This window comes from Amblyomma americanum, chromosome 3, assembly GCF_052857255.1.
Source record: "Amblyomma americanum isolate KBUSLIRL-KWMA chromosome 3, ASM5285725v1, whole genome shotgun sequence".
In the NCBI taxonomy this organism is placed as follows: Eukaryota; Metazoa; Arthropoda; class Arachnida; order Ixodida; family Ixodidae; genus Amblyomma; species Amblyomma americanum.
This window is the reverse complement of record NC_135499.1, coordinates 190,612,568-190,632,325: the sequence shown is the minus strand read 5'-3', so window position 1 is coordinate 190,632,325 and position 19,758 is coordinate 190,612,568. Positions and strand designations below refer to the sequence as shown.

The 19,758-nt window shown below is 42.9% G+C and overlaps 1 protein-coding gene across 1 annotated transcript in view; it reads right to left on the bottom strand.

Moving 5' to 3' along the window:
- The window catches only part of MED14 (mediator complex subunit 14), an 81,379-nt gene that overhangs the window by 45,695 nt on the left and 15,926 nt on the right, over positions 1-19,758 (bottom strand). Inside the window, exons 6-16 of the mRNA XM_077659322.1 lie at positions 19,612-19,741; positions 16,367-16,407; positions 15,242-15,329; positions 14,689-14,796; positions 14,163-14,206; positions 10,663-10,751; positions 9,228-9,366; positions 7,610-7,724; positions 5,747-5,872; positions 1,293-1,371; positions 153-312 (exon numbers count right to left, since the gene is read on the bottom strand). Coding sequence (XP_077515448.1) covers positions 153-312; positions 1,293-1,371; positions 5,747-5,872; positions 7,610-7,724; positions 9,228-9,366; positions 10,663-10,751; positions 14,163-14,206; positions 14,689-14,796; positions 15,242-15,329; positions 16,367-16,407; positions 19,612-19,741 — 1,119 coding nt within the window. The remainder of the gene's footprint in view (positions 1-152; positions 313-1,292; positions 1,372-5,746; positions 5,873-7,609; positions 7,725-9,227; positions 9,367-10,662; positions 10,752-14,162; positions 14,207-14,688; positions 14,797-15,241; positions 15,330-16,366; positions 16,408-19,611; positions 19,742-19,758) is intronic.

Here is a 19,758-nt window from a genome sequence, read left to right as displayed (position 1 = left end):
GGGTTTCAATTTCAACATCACATTCAAGCACTGCATGAAGCAAGCATGAAAATTCACACGAAGTTCCGACACACGTCACAGTTCCAGCACTCAATTTTTCATCGAAGTCTAAACCAAACTGTGGATCTCAAACTTTGTGCTCGGACACCTACCACATAGTAATTTTGATGCTTGCACAGTTTGACATAGAGGGTGTGTGGACCAAGCTTGCTGGCAGGATGGCCCCGAGGGACAACCAGAGGAAGTGTAGGGCTTGTTAGAACAGGCAGGTGCTGCAGGGTCTTCTCACAACGCTTCACTGTCATCCAAAATCTGCCACGTGCAAATGGAGACACACAAAGCATAACTAAAATCAGGAACATAAAAAACAACTAATCTTGGCATACATCCTTTTACAGAATCATGACCTTATGTTTGTACTCTCTAGTTTTATAATTCATAAAACCTCATTTGCCTAAATCTATGACCGATTACACTGTAAACAGGGACACCGCTTTCAAATCATTTTTAATATCATTGTACCCTCTCGCATGCCTCGTTTTCTAAGCTGTCCTGAATTTTTGGTAACACCCCAGCTAAAAACATTGAAGTTTTTCTCCGTTCCAGTTTTCTGACTAGATTGATCACCTTGTGGAGCAGATTTCTCAAGACTGTTCCGTCTATTTTGGCCCCATTTGTTTTGTAGCACTCACAGAACTCCACTTTTTGCAATGACAATCTTGGTTTTTCATTTTGATGGATAGTAGATTTTTGGTGTGACTTCTTGTGTGCAGTTTAGACATGTATATGCCAACTGCTTTTAAAAAATGAAAACAAAAAATTTATGTTGTGGGAAAAAACTAATGTCATCACGCACAGCATGCATTCAGAAATGCAGGGTATAATGAACCAGTCTTTCCCACATTTTGTCAAGTCTGCAGGCTTTCCACAAGGTGTGGGAGAAAAAATTTGTAGAAATAAAAGATCTTGAGATAAAATGCTAAAATTTTGTGCACTTAAGTTTGAAAACATTACTAACATGCTAAAATATATTTCATCAACATCCGTCAAAAAATAAGAAAGTTGATGTTGAAAGCCATGCCCTTAAATTCATTTTGATTTCTCTTTACTAGGTCAGTGCAGTAAGTACCACCACCGTTAATGTTAAGCGCAGAAGAAAAATGCAGATGTCAAGATAAAATATAACTGGAAGCCAATAATGTCTTCCAATTACATTTTCAAGCTTTCCTTTGGCAAGGTGCACTACAGTAAACCTTGACCTTGACGCTCAAGTAAGCCATACTGCTCCTTACTTGAGATCAATGAGTAGGCTGTCCAACTTGCTGGCATCTTTGTTGAGTGCCTCTTGAATTTCCCCAATCATGGGTGGGTCTAGTTTTGCAAAGATAAAAAATCCGTGTAAAAAAGAATGCGAGTACATAGAAAGCAAGTGATCAGCTGCGGTGTAACGGTAGAACAAAACCATTGGTTTAATGTACCGTTCAGTGTACTATTAATTCGAACAGCAATGTAATCAGGGTTTAGGCTCCAAGATTGTGAGTGCCATGTACTAACAAAGAGAAAAGATACAGAAAAAGGCCAAATAGAGGCATGTTTTGGCCACCTGTCATAAAAAACTGCCACTGATGGTCCCAACATGAGATTGGTGTTTTGTTTTATGATGGTAGCCCGTCCACCAACATATGCCAAACAAATGGAAAACACAAACTTGCAAATTTTCTCATATTAAGGTCATTCTATTCCAAACACACTAGACTTCACAAACAACCCTCGCTGATTTCTTCCAGAAAACTTCTGGCTTTTTATCACAGCGTCAAAAGTAATTTCTCTCAATATTGTGCTGAAAAAAATTTCTGGTCATGTGACATCCCTAAATTTTCCAGACGAGTGAAAGCTTAGGTCTCATTAATTTATGACAAATAGTAGTTCTTCTTCTGGGCTGGAAATTTTTCCTGAACAATGTAGAAGTACTGTAGCTTAGTATCAGCTCAAAATTAACTGCCAGCAAAAGAGTGCTCAATGTATTTTAGTTCTTTAGCCCAAAAACCCAAAAAGTACCATTTTTAGAGTTTTTTCACAAAATGTACACGACATTCGTGAGCAATATAAAACGCCTTGTTGGCTGTCTGGGACTATAATATTTAGTAAAAATGTTTCAGATAATAAGCTAATAATGATAAGCTTTTCGCTGTTGTTAGATAAGCACTAACAATCCATCACAACAGGTATACCAATTCTCTCCGGGTTTAATTTTTTTTATATAATGTGGCTGAGTTACACATTACACAGAGCGTATTTACACGATTGTAAGTCGGCCCTTTTTTTGAAATTTAAAATTCCGAAGTGGAGGGGTCGACTTACAATCGAAACGAAACCTTGAACTGCCAATAAAAGCAAGAAAAACAATCTATCAGGGACGCTACTGCGATGTTAGAAGTTTTTGTTTGCTCTACGGCGCCAAGCGTAGCATTCAAGTATTCCGCGGGCTTTTTGGCCAGGATTTTTCATTTTTACTGCGCACACCATTACCCACCGCGATGGTTCAGTGCTACTGAACAGGATACCCGGGTTAGAACCCGACCGCGGCGGCAGCGTTTCGATGGAAGCGAAACGCAAAGGCGCCCGTGTGCTGTGCGATGTCAGTACAGCAGGTTAAAGATCCCCAGGTGGTCAAAATTATTCGGGAGCCCTTCACTACGGCACTTCGTTCTTCCTTTCTTCTTTCACTCCCTCCTTTATCTCTACCCTTACAACTGGGTTTCCGCCGATATTTGAGACAAATACTGCGCCACTTCCTTTCCACCAAAACCAATTTCATTTCATTTCACTCGCGGGAAGGGCCGCTGTCCCGCTGTTCCAATCGCGGAGTCTGCGCCAGTGCCCGGGAGTGTCGCTAGCTGATGGAAGAGCCGCTATTTCAGTTGGTTGCGCAATATGTAACAGCGGCGCTTCTGGGGAATGCCGATGTTTGCTGGAAGAGCCGACGCCCCGACACCGATCACTCTTTGTTTGGTGGTGCTTGGAGTTGGTGCTTTTGACTCGACTGCCGGCCGCGTGCTTCGCCATGAGCTCTCCAGGTTCGAAAAGCATTCGGCGCTCATTCACTGCAGCGTTCAAGAGGGATGCCATCATTTACGCCGAAGAAACCAGCAACTGCGCAGCGGGCCGCAAGTTCAATGTTTCTGAACGGTTGGTGCGGGAGTGGCGGAAGCAGCGAGACAGAATTTTTAACTGCGACTCCAAGCGAAGAAGTCTCCAAGCGGGCCGAAGTCGGGACGCTTTCTGGAGCTGGAGGTCAAGCTTGCGGTGTATGTCACCGAAATACGAGATTGGTCCCTTCCAGTGACAGGCAAAATGATCACGCAACAAGCCCACGTCTTCGCTGCGGAAGCTGGGATACTCCGAACAGACTTCAAAGCCAGCAGGGCTTGGGCTTCGAAATTTATGAAGAGGGCTGGCTTCTCTCTTCGTCGGCATACTAGTGTATGCCAGAAGCTGCCTAGTGCTTACGAGGAGAAATTTCTTGCCTTCCATAGGCACTACCTCAAGCTCCACGACTCGCGGCGATACCTGCTCGGCCAAATCGGCAATGCGTACCAGACTCCCGTCTACGTCGACATGACAAGCAACACAACAGTGAGCGTGAGGGGAGCTTGCGAAGTTAAGCTTCTCACGACAGGAAATGAGAAGCTTCGGTTCACTGTTATGCTATCATGCTTGGCAGATGGCACAAAGCTCCGACCGTACATCGTCTTCAAAAGAAAAACTATGCCAAAGGAAATGTTCCCGAAAAGTGTAATTGTGCGAGTGAATGAAAAAGGCTTTATGACGGAAAACTTAGTAATTGATTGGTACCGTCGGGTGTGGCTTTTGAGGCCAGGGCATCCCTCAAAGATTGCAATCCAAACCTCCTCGTGCTGGACACATTTCGCGGCCACCTTACCGCAAAGTGAAGGCAGAGCTACGAAAAGAACATACAGATATGCTGGTGATTCCCGGCGGTCCGACGGGGCACCTGCAGCCGCTAGACGTTGATATTAACAAGCCATTCAAGGACTTGCTCCGGCATGAGTATAACGAGTGGCTGGTGGCGGAAAGGCGGGAACTTACGCCAACGGGGCGCGTGAAGAGAGCCTCTCTGGCGGCTGTGTGCTGGTGGGCGATTTCCGCTTGGGCGGCCGTACCACACGATGTCGTGGTGCAGTCATTTAGAAAGTGCGGGCTTTACATGGAGGACAATGTGCTGTGAGATCGCAGCGGCGACGATGACGACAGCAGTACCACTGAAGATGACTCAAGTGAGGATGACTAGCACATCTATGCAATAAGTTTTCGTTTTTGAGCGCGTCCACCAGTGTTTTTTTTTTTTTTTCCGGACATGCAATTTTGGGGGGTCGACTAACATTCAAGTCGACTTACAATGGTGTAAATACGGTAACACACAAAAAAATACAATAATCTATTGACTCACGATATTCAGCGCATTATCTTTTTCATATTTACTCGGCCGGCTACGGCTGAACCTGTAGCATAAAGCAAATTTTATTAATAACACCTTTACTAGAACAACACACTTGAGTACGTGGCTAAGCTAGATGCTCCACTAGTACTACAAAGTCTCTTTATTTGAGATCGGGACTGCATTCCATCTGTTCTATTGAGCGAATATCTAGTGTTGCATATTTCGGGAGCCTGGTGAAATGTGTCAGCGCCGGGCAAGAGGTGCGAGGAAAAAGAGAAGGCAGAGTGAAGTGGCGGCAAGATACGCCCCATGTACGCTCTTCAAATGTCCTAGTCACTTGACACCGCACGTGCCACTGCTCATGTTAACAAACCACGTGAGAGCCAATGGTGCTGACTACGATCAGGGCATCGGAGCTTGAGCACCTGAATGTGTGAGTACACCGGAGATTATAATTTTGAGAAGTGCTGCCACCGTGGTGTGCAGTACACGGACATCACGGGACAGCAATCCCCGTTGGCGATGGTGGTCAACTTCAAACATTTTTTTCTCACCTATAACAAAAACTGTTCGGATAAAAATTGCTAATTGTGATAACAATCACATTAGTTATGTAATCAGCCGCATTTTGTATTTCTACTACTTGGACCACCTCAGCGTGGAATTTAAGGCTAAATACGCGGCAAATCGCATTTCTTGCAACTTTGGGATTTTTTTCATTAACTTCTACTGTTCTATTCAAGTTGAAACATTTCTTCCAATCAGTACATGTCCCAGATAGCGATCAAGTTTTTCATATTGCCCACAAATGCCGCTTATGTTTTTTGAAAAATTGGAAAAATGACACATTTTGGACTAAAGACTTAAAATATATAAGTATTTTCTGCTGGTAGTATATTCTTGGCTGATACCGAAGTACAATGCTTCTAAATTGTTCAGAAAAAAAGTAGAGCATAGAAAAAAGCATTAATTTTTTGTAAATTTTTTAATGAGGCCGAGTTTTGAAATTGTTTGGAAAATTCGAAGGGGTGCCATATGCCCGGAAAATTTTTTTTTTCACAGAAATATTGAGGGAAATCACTTTCAGCAGTGCGATAAAAATAAACAAACTTTCTGAAGAAATCGGGAGGGTCAAGCGTTAAGTGTGGTGCGTCTAGCGTAGAAAGACATATTAAAGAACAGTGCAACACAACTGCGTCGGAGATTTCGCAGAGAAAATATGTGCGTAAGTAAATGAATAGATTATTATAATAAAGTAATCAAGAGAGAAAAACCACAACGCACTGTACTGAGGCACAAAAGCCAGAAAGTATCCTGTGTGGGTGTCCACGGTGACAAGCAGGTGCTCCGACTGCATGCAAGGCTGCAGAAGAGGAACCTGAAGCACAGCTGGAGAGCCCTGAATTGGACCTGTGAAAAAAAAAAAAAAATAAAGTATTCATCAGCTTGTTCGGGTTGCATGTTCCTCTGTGCTTTTTACGCGTCTTGTTGTATGACACATAGCTGTTTTGTCTTTTTCCTGTATTTTCTATGGCCCTGATGTGAACGGTAATGTTTCTTTTTCTTAACTGTAATAAATTATTTCAGTTCACTTGTTACTGTTTATTTTATTTTTTCAAAGTAGTATCCCTAAATGCCCTCGAATGAGGGTATTCATGGGGGAGAGGAGGCAATACATAAAATACATAATAGATAAATATACATAACACATACAAAGTACAACCAAAACAGAAACGAATCTGGTAGCACCAACACACATTGTAAAAGAAAGTGAAAGTAAAGAAGTGGGAAAGATGCGATGAGATTACTAGTTCGCAAAAGGAAAAAAGAACAAGTATAGGTACAAACTAACAAGAAGAAAGCAAACTAAAACAGGACCAGCAGGAAATCTAGGCAGCATAAAAACGCAAAATAATAATGTAGTTTGAAACTCATGTACGTAGCTCTTATCTAAGCATTGTTGCATGTATATATCTCTACTACTCTTCTTACACAATGCCACCCTGAGGCATGAAAGGCATATACAGTAAAACCTTGTCGAAATGATCCCGGTTCATACACTCCAAATCGCGGACATTAAAAAATTCCCATAGAGTTACACTATATTTCTCCCAGTTAATACGTCCCCGAATAACACAACTTTCCAGCTACTACGCTTAAATCTTTAAAAAATTCTGGTCATACAACACATTTAGCGAACCACACATGCACAAACATACAATGACCAAACATGCGGGCACGCAACATGAAGAGCTGAAATGCAGTGGCAGACACTTGCCATGTTGGCTTCTCTGCAGTGTCTAAGTGCAAAACAGGCGAAGCACCACCACAGCCACCACCAGCAAAAAAAATGAAAACAGCACACTAGTAAATGCGAGAGCCTTTTTGTGGGGACATCACATGGAGAGAAGAAATGCTGCTGTTTTTTCGCGGTGCGTAAGGGCCAGGCATTGAAGAATTTGAGAAATACAGCGATGCGCTTACACAGCAGGCCAGGTCTGGGGAACGCAGTATGAAAAGCAGAAATGCTGCAACAGTCAGCAGCCGCGGCGGCTTCCTTGCCGTGCTTAGGTGCAAAGGGGCGAAGCATCCGAAAATGACGAAGCAATTTTGGTTGCTTTTGCCATTGCCGTCAATAAAACGGATGCATATGCAAATTTTTTCAAGCGCTTAAAACAGCGCAGGTGCAGCCTGAATTCTGCAAGCACTAGAAAAGAACCTGTTCAGATATTGTGCCAAAAAATGCTAATCGACATTTTTGTGAAGTGAAATGATCAATAAATGCCTTTGTATCTCAGTGAGCAATTACATTTTTAAAAAATTGGCGGTTTGGATCCTACGTTTTGACGGATAACACATTTTCTTCCACAAATGTTTTAAACAAGTATCAAAGAGGTTTCACTCTATAGACAAATAAACAAACAGCAGAACAACGGTATCCAAGTAAGTATACAGATACTTAGCATTGTCAATGCATAATGAATCATTTTCCAACATTTATCTTTACAAGTACAGCATTACATACAGGCATTTCGCACTTTATACACAACAGGAGCAGAGAACAAAAGAATAAAACAAGAAATGCTTGAAAGAAACCCGAAACACAGTCACAACAATAAATAGGGCATAGGACACACATGTACTCACATTCCATGGAGGATCCAAGAAAGGTCTTGAGCCGATCTCGGAGATCAGAGAGACGCTGCTTTGTTCGAATGTGGATCGTCTGAATGAGAAGCTTCTCCACTGACAAGAACTCCGACTGAAAGAATTGGCACAAAAAGAATGCCTTTCGCAACAGCACATTCACCGGGCTACTGCTACCCAATCAACAGGTAAGACAATATCCCGCCCACAGTCTGAAGAGATATAAAAGTAACTGTTTCTATGCTGACTTGGCTATAAATCTCTTTTGTATCCACAGTCTGAAAAAAGATAGAACAGTGATTCGATGCAGGTCAAACCTAGGCATAATAAATCTCTTTTGTCATGCCGACTCGCTTTCCTGTCAAAGCAATGCTGATAGATGGTTGGAAAAACTGAAGAGCAAGCCATATAAGATTTTTTTTCTTTTCCCACTTTCTTGCAAGAATTAGCTGTGGCAGAACATTTTACCTAATATGGCCAAAGTTTAAAGTGGTTACTTTCAAACTGCTTCAAAACAGCTACACCCATACACATATCAAAACCTGAAAGAGTATCCAAATAGTGGCCCAAATGCAATAATCTGAGCACCAGAAAGTCCATCAAGGAATGCTGCGATTCCTCCGTAGAGAATACGTGGAGAACTTCACTGATGATAGAGCTATTAGAACTGGTAATTAACAAGGTACGCTCAAAATAAGCTGAGAATCATAAAAAAAAATCTTTACGCCAACACTGCTATTATACAATGTAAACCTGCTTCATTTTTGCTCCTGATAGCTAACAAACTAAACCATGCAGGGAAACCATGCAGGGAAAAAATTTCAGATTATGCTTAGAAACAACACCTTCTATGAGTCCTCAACCTTATTTAGCAAGACATCAACATGCGCAATCTCTAACTCCAAGCCAAGCCAACGCCTTTAAGTATCATTAAAATGTAGGACTGCACGAAAAAGACCAGGACAGTAGACATAGGGACAAAAACGACACGAAATGAAAAACGAAATGAACCACCCAGCCCGCAATGCCAGAATGTTCTACTACACCTCTAAGTACTCTTTTTCATCCACACACAACTGAGGAATGGAACAAGCTGCTTTTTGACGTGATTATGACCATTGAGGCTACTGATAAATTGGCTTTTTACCTATAGTCACGTTTCACGTTTGTGTTAATTTTCTCACATTACTCTTGAAGGTGTTCCATTGTAATTAAGTTGTTACTGATGTTCTGTGCTGTCACTGCAATGCATTCATATTTTGCCACTTTATATTCTTCTTGCCCATCCTGCTAGGGCCCATGGTAAGGGTCTGCAGCATTTGGTAAATAAATACAAATAAATATATTTAAAAAATTCCAAGACTTTTACAATGATATGAGCTGTTCTGATATGTGATCCACTTCAGTTCTCAGTAAGGCGGACTGTTTCATGGGCCAGTGCCAATTCACACCGGTGGACATTCACAAAAGTGAATTAGTGATTTTTACTGTGACAGCATTAAATTTTTTTTACACAATGACACCAGAGCCTCAATTATACACTCCTTCTTACGAGCTGCTAAAAGAACAAGCCATTCAGCTTCTTCCTAATCTACGCAGGCAACAAGCTCAAAGGCACCTTTATAGCCTGGTCAGCCCAGACAGCATCCTTGTGTGGCAGCGTCGGGTTATGTGCCACCCGCAGAGGCTTCCCAGGGTCCACTGAATCCACATGGATGTTCAGCTGGTATGCATGCCTCTCTTTGGACATCTGGTCCCTGAAAGAGCAATTGAGAAACGGAAAAAATTCACCGGGGGTACCAATCCGGCCACGCAGCAAGGCAGGGATCTTTAAGCTATCTCAAGAGAGCCGTATATATTTGGAATGACCAAGTGGCAATGCGTACTGAGAAGCGGGGAAAAAATAGAAATACAACAATGAACACACTCCAAGATACAGAGCACTTGCATCTGATGCCTACTTTTGTTTCTTGTTTTGTGCTGCACAGGTCAAGATCAAATAGACGTGTGCCATTGCTGAGTGCTCAGCATGGCTGAAGTGTGGGCCACTGCTGCCATAAACAAACCCTGAAAGCATTTGCTTGTTGCCATTTGCTTGAATGCTTGTTCTGGCAAAGTTTGACAGATAAGGCCACAAACACGGGATTGAAAAAAAAAACTGCAATTAAAGGGAATGAAACAACAGTGTACAGCATACTAGTTGGCAATTCTCTATAGCAGGGGTTCTCTAACTGAATTGCACGGAACCCCTCTTTCCGGTACACTTCTGGCGGGCGAGCGCGAAGCAGACACAGTACCTGGTTTGTTAAAACTCATTTCTGAGCGTCAGCTCTTCCGCAGTTTTGTGCCGTCAGCATCTGTGCCATCCGCAGATCTGTGCCATCCCCTTGCTGGCCAACTTTTTTGTTGGCCAGCAAGGGGTGCGAGATGCGTGTTAAAACCTCTGTAGAGTTTTCTTTAGAGTGTGTTCAGAAAATTTTCACGTAATTTGCACACCCCCTTTTTGGAAGCCCTAATTTTAAAGAAAAAAAAGTGTGCAAGTTACGAGAGCAAACGCGGTACTTACAAAAGTAAATGAAACAGCAAGAAAAAAGCAAATACATATGGTCCATTCACAAGCAACACTGACCAACTGTGACACTTGTGACAACCGATTGTGGGGGGGCCCTTGGCACATGTTGAAGGCTGTTGGGGTTCCTTGGAGCAAAAAAGCTTGAGAACCCCTGCTCTATAGTTAAGTGCTTGAAAAAACCAAGGACAAAGAAGGAATGATATGGTTAATCATTTTATTTCGAAATAATGTTAAGCACTTCCTCACACTGGCACTGATAATGCATGTATGCTTTTAACATATACATGAGCCACATCATACGATGCCAACTACCACTGCACAATTACCACAAGTGGCAATTTTTAAACACGCAAATAAAATTTTAAACAACCATAGAGTGCAAAAATGAAATACTAATCGCAGCAAGCTATCCATTACAAAGCAGTAGCAAAATTTAAACAAGACCAAACAAGTCACTGAAGAGGGCAAGGGTGAAACTTACCTCCAGTATTGCACCACCAGATTCTGTCCTGCCTTGTACTCTTCAACCCGAACAAAATCACCCAGTCGTTCCCGACACAGCCGTAACAACTGATGGAAGAAGCAGGGGGAATCGGAAGGTGCCCAATGTCATTCATTTAAACAGATGATCCTTCCTTAAAGTCAAGACTATGCATGCTTTCGAAGAAACACGGACGTCCACAATGCGTGAAAGCAACATGTGACATCAATCCCTCAAAAACCCATGAAAGTAACACTATCAAGAATAGATCATGGAGCCTGTAAGCCAGTGTGTAGGCATAAAGCGTAGGGGTGTGAATATAGTACTTTTTCGAATCAAATACGAAATGTGTAGCTTCACTATCAAATCGAATATGAACAGTTTACCAAAAAACCAAATCAAACATGAATGAAATTGTAAAAAAACAGATTCAAATATGAATCGAATATAGTGTATTTACTGAATTCTAACGTGCACCTTTGTTCCATAAAAAAATCGCCTAAAAATGATTTGCACGTTAGAATTAAGTACAAAAATGAAACTGTGCCAGCAACACCCTATTGTCATCGGCATCACAAAAATGGCAGCTTGGTACATCTTACGCTTCAATATCGATATCGCCGACCACAGTCAGGGGGAGGGAGGAAAGCAGGAGCCACTGCCATCCCAGCTAATTCGAGAAGCCTCCAGTGACGCCTTTATTGCACCCCTGACCGCTATGAATGTAACTTAGGAGGAATTGGTGCTAGTGCCAGGAATGTTCTGAAAGGAGGAATGCAGGCAGTACAGAGCAATACTGAAGACCTTCTCCTCGTCTTTCGTCAGTTTTGCGCTGTACCGCCTGCAATCATGTAGCAACTAGTTTAAATGTATGTTTTACTGAAATGGGGAAAGATCTCTCTCTCTAACCCTTTTGAATTTTTAACCTGCACGTCCTTTGCGTATTTGGCAAATTCCATCAGTCACATTTTCTCAGGTGCTATAATCCGCTTTGCAGCATCGGTCCCTTTTGGAGCGAAGGCTCCACTTCTCACATACAAACCTTGAAGGTCTTGTTACGGCAGATATGACCTTGAGGCGGCCTCAATTAATAGAAAACAGAAGAAAATTGCGGTACAGGTGGGAATCGAACCCGGGCTTCCGGCATGCGAGACGAGGACGCTTCCACTCCGCCACAACTGTTTGACTCTTGGAAGTGAATGAAGTCTAGTGAATGCACAGATGTCTAAGGAACATATCTACAAGATATGTATTGAGGCATGCATGAACAATTTATTATGAGCATTACGAGTAGCAAAGTACGTTTCTGGTAAATTTCCTTCGTGCATGGCGTGCAGTCATACTGCCATCATGCAGCACCTACTGAAACCCAAACACGCAACGCAAGGCTGGCCTATCAGATGGCGCACATCTAGTGCATGCACAGATGTCTTAGAAACACATCTTCGAGTTATGTACTTAGGCCTTTACGAATAATTTAATTATTTGCATGTAAATCACAGATGTCCCAATCACAGATGTTCCAATTAAGCGAGTAGCGAAGTTGTAAGGAACGCGCTCAATGTTACAGACGCCAAGTCGTGTCTAGTTGCCCGGTACACCACAGCTTTCTCTTTCTAACCAGGTTCAACACTAGTTAAACCACAGCTAAATTTATGTCGTGTTCCTTCATGTGCTCGTGATGTCAGTGCAGGCACCAGCTACAGTGATGTTTAGTTTTGCGCTTGTGGCCTTTGAAATTGCGAAGAGTGCAGCGAGATACGACATGCACCGCTACCAATACACGCTTTCTTGGGAGCCGCTGCCCATTTCGGCACCGTGGATCATGAACTATGATTTAGGCACTGCTGATGATGAAGCAGTCATCATGTTTGGTCCGCAGAAGAGTCTGCACATCGTGGGAACCGATTATGCAACTGTATGTTAACTGACATGTATTGGTGTAGCATATATTAGCATGGACAGTGAAGGCACTTGCAAGATAGTGGTTTGTTTTCATGTGTTTAAATAAACACTAAAAAAATTTTTGCAATTATCCACAACTTAATGGTAAAAAGTGCATGCAATAAATCCCTTCTGTATTGTGTGAATTATGCACGAAATGATGTACTAGAAACATCAGCTGCACCTATGGTGCGTCTATACATGTTGCCATATTTGCTCACATAATTTGCGCCCGCACATAATTTGTGCACCCCAACTGTTTACCTAGATTTAAAAAAAAAAAAAACTCTTACTCGCATATTTTTATTCTCTGCTGTACCAGACCACCCGCAGGCTTGGGAAGCAGGCTTGAGAAGATTGGCGTGGCAAAGTTGCCGCATGCAGTAGCGAAAGGTGCAAGTGGTGAGGGCACGAATTATGTGCCGTTTACCCAGCTCGTTTGCGCCGGCAATAGCTTTCCCGGACAATCAGTTTTGCGAGCACCTGAATCCGGCTCTACCAAACCATTTGCTGTTCGGTTTTCCGCTAGTCAGCCGGGCCGCTCGCAAAGCAACACTTTTATCACGCCTGTTATCTCCTTTGCCTCCCCTAGAGTCACTCTAGCTTCCCGCTGCTGGCTTCGTGATTGTATCGTTCTGCTTTTATTGATGCGCAAGCGACACGATGCCATCCCACAGGGAACTACATAACACGGGGCGAGGCGGGGGAGGGCATGCATGATATATCTGTAGTTAACTTTCTTCCACTGTATATGCCTTGTAAATAGGGGGCTCGAAGCTCGTCAAGTGGAAACTTCCACTTTTTCTTCAAGCCCTCCTCATCCTCCGCTAATCTTTTTGTGAGGAAGAAATAAAATTATTGATTGATTGAGTGATTTGGGTGGGGGGCCAACGAGGGATGCGAGATAGGGGCCTGGTCTACGTATAGGTGGCAATATACAGTATACATTGTGCATAATGACCTCTATAGCGTTTTCTAGCATGTGTTCAGAAAATTTTTGCGTAATTTGCGCACCCCCTTTAGAAGCCTTAATTTTTTTTTAAAAAAGGTGCGCAAATTATGCGAGTAAATATGGTATCTATATTCTATGAAATGCTCTAACATAGATATGTAGAGTATTTTGAAAAGTAATATCTCTTTTTGACTGAAAGTAACGAGAAGGATGTGTCAATAAAAACTTGCAAAATATGTTCTCTATTCTCACTACACTGGCCCAGCGCTGCGGCTAACATTGTTGACCAGCAGTGCAACCAATTTTAACGCACCATAACAGCAAGAAAAGGGTGCATAAAAACCCAAGTAAAGTGCGGCGCACAGCCGCACCCAGAGCAGGCAAACAACAATACACCTATCCACCTCCCCTAGCAGGCCTGATTTAGGGTCAGCCCGCGCATGAAGCAGTTACCTTGTGAACACCTCCTAAACTACGTGTTTTGGTCGCTCATTGTCATGGAGATTAATACGCCATTATTGCATATTAGTGACATGCACTAAAGGTGACTGTGCTTGAAAGCAGTGGTAGAAAAAAATTTTTTAAAAATGCTGGACAGCCTCACCTGAGAGTGAATGACCTCCAATTGTAAACTAAGGCAGAAAGAGTCTGGCAGAGTAAGGTCAAGGCCAAGGGATGCCAAAATATAAAACATTTTCAAAGAACACAAACCGGTCAAGAGCTGTCGTTATTCGCAGCAACATAATAATGAAGTAAAAACAAAACTTTGTCATAGCCCTGCCAACTATGACAAAATAAATAACCACAAGTGCTCCTGTTTTCTTTTGCATCCCATGACGTTTCAAGCTGACCGCCTTTCCCAAACAAGCGCAATGAAGTAAAGGGCAAGTCATAAAGTGAGAACAGTTAGGTACGCAGCACAACTCTTAGCCATTGCACAAATACAGAATGAAAAGCACTGTGGAAAGAATGATTCATTGTCAATACAGAAAGTGCTGACTGCTTTCCTACTCTCAACCAGGAGAGAGGAGAACAGGAGATGTGGTTCAATCCATCAGGTCTAGCACAATTATATAAGCCTTTCTAATGTCACCCAAACTGCAGAGACCACGCTTGCATTACAAGGATACGTAGACAGGTGTAGAGTTCATGCAGCGGCTTCGGATTGTCCACCAGCCGAGTCTGGATCAGCTGATGGATGAACTGCACTTGCAGAGGGTGCACCAAGGAACGACAGTCTGCAGCAGGAGAATGCATGTTAGTTTTCATAAATTTCAATCTGTGGCAGCCAAAAAGGGTCAAAGAATGGTCAACAGGTTCACTGTAACAGCATCAACAAAGTAGCAATCAACAGCACCTGCAAACTATATGCAAGCCGAAAAACTGGCAGGCGGGTGCAGTTAGTTACGTTAGCGAGTACTGCTGTAGACGCAACACGTTTGTAGCCTGCAATTTTGGCTGCATTTGTCACAACAACAGATTTGGTAGGTGATATGTAAGCAATACATTTCCTATACATTACTCAATGTTGTAAAAGAAAATGTTTTATCACTATATGCCCGGACGCGACATGTTTTACAGAATACAGAATGCACAACAAAAACTGTCAGCCAGCACTGACTACCACAGCCATAGCCTAAGTAATGACGTAAGTACTTGAGTAAAAGGGTCGAGAGCTCATACCTCCCGTTTCTTTATCTTCCACCAGAATGTCGATGTCCAAAAGCCTCCAAGGAATGTGAGGCCCGTCTCCCATCAATGTGAGTGAAACCTGGCAAAACACCATGTGATACATAACAAAGAGTGCAACAACTGATGTAAAGATATGCAAAAACTACACCTTTTCCTATTCGCAAACAGGAGTGCATGTCCATAGTATTTAACATGTTCACTGCGGCAACGATTTTCGGAGCCCTAATCCTTGTGCATCTTGGACTGTCAATGGGCCACCCTTAAATTTTCTTGGGTGCAGCGTGACCCACAAGTGAGCCACCACCGACGCCACCTTCTTTGAACTGGTAACTGACGATAACAGTGACATAGCGTGCACACTTTTTGTGGGCTCTTTAAAAAATCTGAGCTGTCCTATGGCTTTATCAGGTCACTCAGTATCCGTGGCCACATAGCATGAATACAATAGATCCACAGGTTGCCCACGACACACAGTGAATGTGTTAAATGTGCACTGCCAAGGGAACCCTGATGAGCCTTTGCCCACAGCTGCCATTTGGCACAAATATTGCATGAGTCTCATCTTCTGTGCAGTGCTCATGACACTGACACCTGCAGCTGGCTTTCGTACACTTGCACTTCACACCAGCTTATAAAAAGTCAGTTGAGATTCAATGAATGCATCTCAACTATGCCCCCTAATCAGGTGGTGAATGGAACCTATCATGCCAATCACCATCACTAAACAACTTAACAAAAGGCAGAGATCACAACAAATTCTATGCTGATGGTCACCATTACAAGCCAAGCCTACAATGAGTACAACCTACCTTACAGCCAAATATAATGTCCTTCCCAAGCAGCTGCTTCAAGTGCAACCTATCCCTGTGCATGCTATAAAATTCTTGCAAGATGTTTAAATGCACACAAAAGTAAAAAGTAATCAACTAAAAAAATATTTACAATTACCATCTGCCTGAGAACAGTTAGATGGCTACAAATTACAGCTATACAGCTTCCTTAAATCTTATCTGAATGCCATCGGACCTTGGCAGTTACCTCTAAGGCCAGTTGACTAACCAGTCAGTATAGCAAAATACAATAAGCTATTCAGAGATGAACAGCAAAAAAACTCACCTCAAACTCATGCTCCACATGAAATGTTACCCTACCATTTTCTGCAAGAGCCAAAAAAAGATGACAAAATTAGCAAAGTAGGCATAGTACCAATGGTGTGCTGCTCAGTAGCTTTTGAACAATCATATTTTAATGGTTACAAGTACAGGCAGAATTAAACCATGCATTCAGTGCTCAAGAACAAAAAGCAAAGAAAAGCCCCCACATTGTTAGTTTTAAAGCGAAAGCATTACTAGTCCCATTACAACAAAAGCCGGCGGTGTATGGGTGTTAGTTCTTTTGTACTTGCAGACTGTGCACAAAATCCCAGCGATGGCAAGAAAAAGAAGGCGATGTCATCAAGCAGCTGTGTGATGCACACAGCAAGCCGAGCACTGCTACTTCAGACAATCATGTACATGCCGTTCGTCTACTCCCGACTGCCCGACCTCCATGCGGCGACAATCATGTGGTGAAATTCATACCAAAATTGTGACACAACCGTTTGTCATACAGCGTTCCGGGTGGTGTCATGATTACACGTTGCATATAGCTTGCATGTGCAAGTCAAGCTGAAGGCTAGCTTGCGACAGGGATTCAAACGGACGAGATATGCACCTTCATTTGTGTGCCTTCCAAGACATTGGTGTATCAAAATTGTGATGCAACCATTCGTCGTAAAGTGTTCCGGGTGGTGTCATACACATAAACTCGTAGAAAATAATTTTAATGCATATACAAACATTACGCATAAACAATGCACCCAGGGACAATAATGCTTTCGCATTCCCACGCGCAAGCGGTCTGTCTGTGCCGAATTTTTTTTTTTTTTTTGTCAAAAGAATCGTAAACTAGTGGCGTGCGAATATTCAAAACTTCTTTACAAACAGCACTCACCATTCGATTCACACCGCATTTTCACTATTTAAACTATTTGAACCTCCCGAACATTCAGAAATTCCAAATTTCCTGTTCATCTAAATTCACGGTGAAGCATCCTGGCATTTCCGAATGGTAGTATGGCAGCACTTGTCACCTGGATTGAAGCTTTCTTTTTTTCATATAACTGCTAAGATGAAGCAAAAAGCGTGCATGCAGTAATGCTAGGCCCAGCATAAAATGCGCTGATGGAGGCGCAGTCACTGTGCGCTCGCGGGTCGGAAAACGAAGAGCAGCAGCAGGCGGCATGTCATTGCACTGTGTTGTGCCATGATGTTGTCGAAACCAGTCTACGGACCAGACTCCCAGCGATCCTGCCATTTTGGATCACTACAATAAGAGACGCGATGTGCTTGAAAGCAGCCGGACATGTGGAGGATAGTTGCAGCCTGTGTTTGTGCTGCTGCAGTCATTTCGTGGTGGCTGCTTTGGTCATTCTCAGTTTTAGTCAGTTAGAACCTAGAAAATTTGAATCTTATGCCACGGAGGACAAGAAAGACAGTGTAGGACAGAAATCGGCCTCAAAGCCAGACCTCACAACTGCGCAGCATGCAGCACAGCCCGCGCACTAGGGCATCTAACAGCGTGGATTCATTTTCATGCCTTCGGTTCACAACAGTATTTGGGCCCATCATGGGGTTTGTGGTATGACAAAACCGATACACAAGGGCTAAGTGGGCTATGTCTCTTTGCGAATGCTGCATTTGGGATAGCATTCCACAACTGGCACTTTGTCATCAGGCATCGCAAAGGAGCACGGAAGGGTTAGTCTCGCTTGTGTTGCAGCTCAGGTTGCTTTTCTCGTGCCTGTTTTGCGAGTCGTCAAGTTATATTTTGTCAGCAGTGCTTTGCACCTTTACCCCTCCAATAACCGACTGCTGACGTCACTCTTCCAGTAAGAAGGCATTGGCATGACCACTTTAAAATGCTTCATGACAGCATTCAATAAGCTCTTTTCAGTCTTTTGTCATGTAAGCATTAAGTAAAACTGTGATACTACGAGATTTTTTCCCCGCGTGAAATGTTATCGAAGGAAATGTAAACAGGTATTAGTTTAGAAAATAAGGTTTCTTTGTTCAGAAATTTACCCAAATGAACACGTTAAAGCAGGGTGTTTACAGCATTGAAGAAAACGCTTCTTCACTGACAGAACACATTTGCATTTCAGTAAGCCGGTTCCATTCTCCAATCAATCTCACAAAGAAGGAATTTGCATAAGTGCCAGTCCTGGCGTGACCCTTTCAAATTTTAAGACCGTGATCAATGTGCCTGGAAACATAGTGAGATTGTTTAAGATGCTGTATTTACTCGCGTAATCTGTGCACTTTTTTTTCCTAAAACTAACGCTTCAAAAAGGGGGTGCACAAAATACATGCAGATTTTGCGAACATGTCCTAAAAAAAAAACTCTACAAACGTCATAACATGCAATAATGTATGCAGTATATTGCCGCACATAGGCCAATTTCCCAACTCCCGCCCCTTGCTGGCCAAAAAAAAGTTAAATCCAACTATAAGTCAACACATACCCCCCACCCCAGGCCCATGTTATACAGTTCCCCGTGTGATGGCACGTGCGCAAGTCAAAGCAATAAACGCGGAACGGTACGCTCAAAAAGCAGCAGTCAGCGGCGAACAGAGATAGACGGCAATAAAGCGCCACTCTTGCATGAAGCCCAGCTGAGTAGCAGCAAACAGAACCGCCAATGGTTCAGTAGTTTTGGATTCTGGCAGGATGCATGCTCTGGAAGCTTGCTCTCGCAGCCGTTCATACGGAAAGCGACCGCCGGAGTGAGCGAGCCATGTAAATGGCAAGCAATTGACTTGGCTTTACCAGAACCAATTTACAAACAAATTACCGACTTTTTTTTTACACCACTTGCTCATATTGCAGAAAGCAAAGTGCTTCCACAAACTTGTCTCGCTTCATTTTGTGTTGGGGGGGGGGGGGGGGGGGTGTACTACTAAATCATTAAAGTACTACTAGTGTCACCTACCCCAAAATGTGCACCAGATGTATGGCATGAGCTATGAAGAAGGCACTAAATGAGTGATATACACTATAGTGAGCAAGGGAGGGGAAAGCATCAGTGTCCTTGCCAACATCATGAAAAGAGGACTTATCGTCTTGTTGAAATGTTGGCAAGCTTTGTTCACTTTGTTCTCCTTTGTTCACTTTGTGTATACCAAGAAACTATCTGCCTGCCCTCTCTCCACTGTGGTTACATGATATAGAAAATGCACACAACAGAGGTCTGTCAACAACAAAAAAGAGAAATTTCCCCCCACAACTATAAGGTAGAGTTTCCATGGCATCGGTGAACTTGCCTATTCGATGTGATCTCATTTGAGAAGGCAAATCTGACGACACAAGGCGATACTGGATGATCTGGTCCAAACGCTGCAAGGTGCTCTTCCTCTCAGCAGGGGTGATGGGGTCAGGGGGCACGATCTTGTCCTGCACACACACACAAC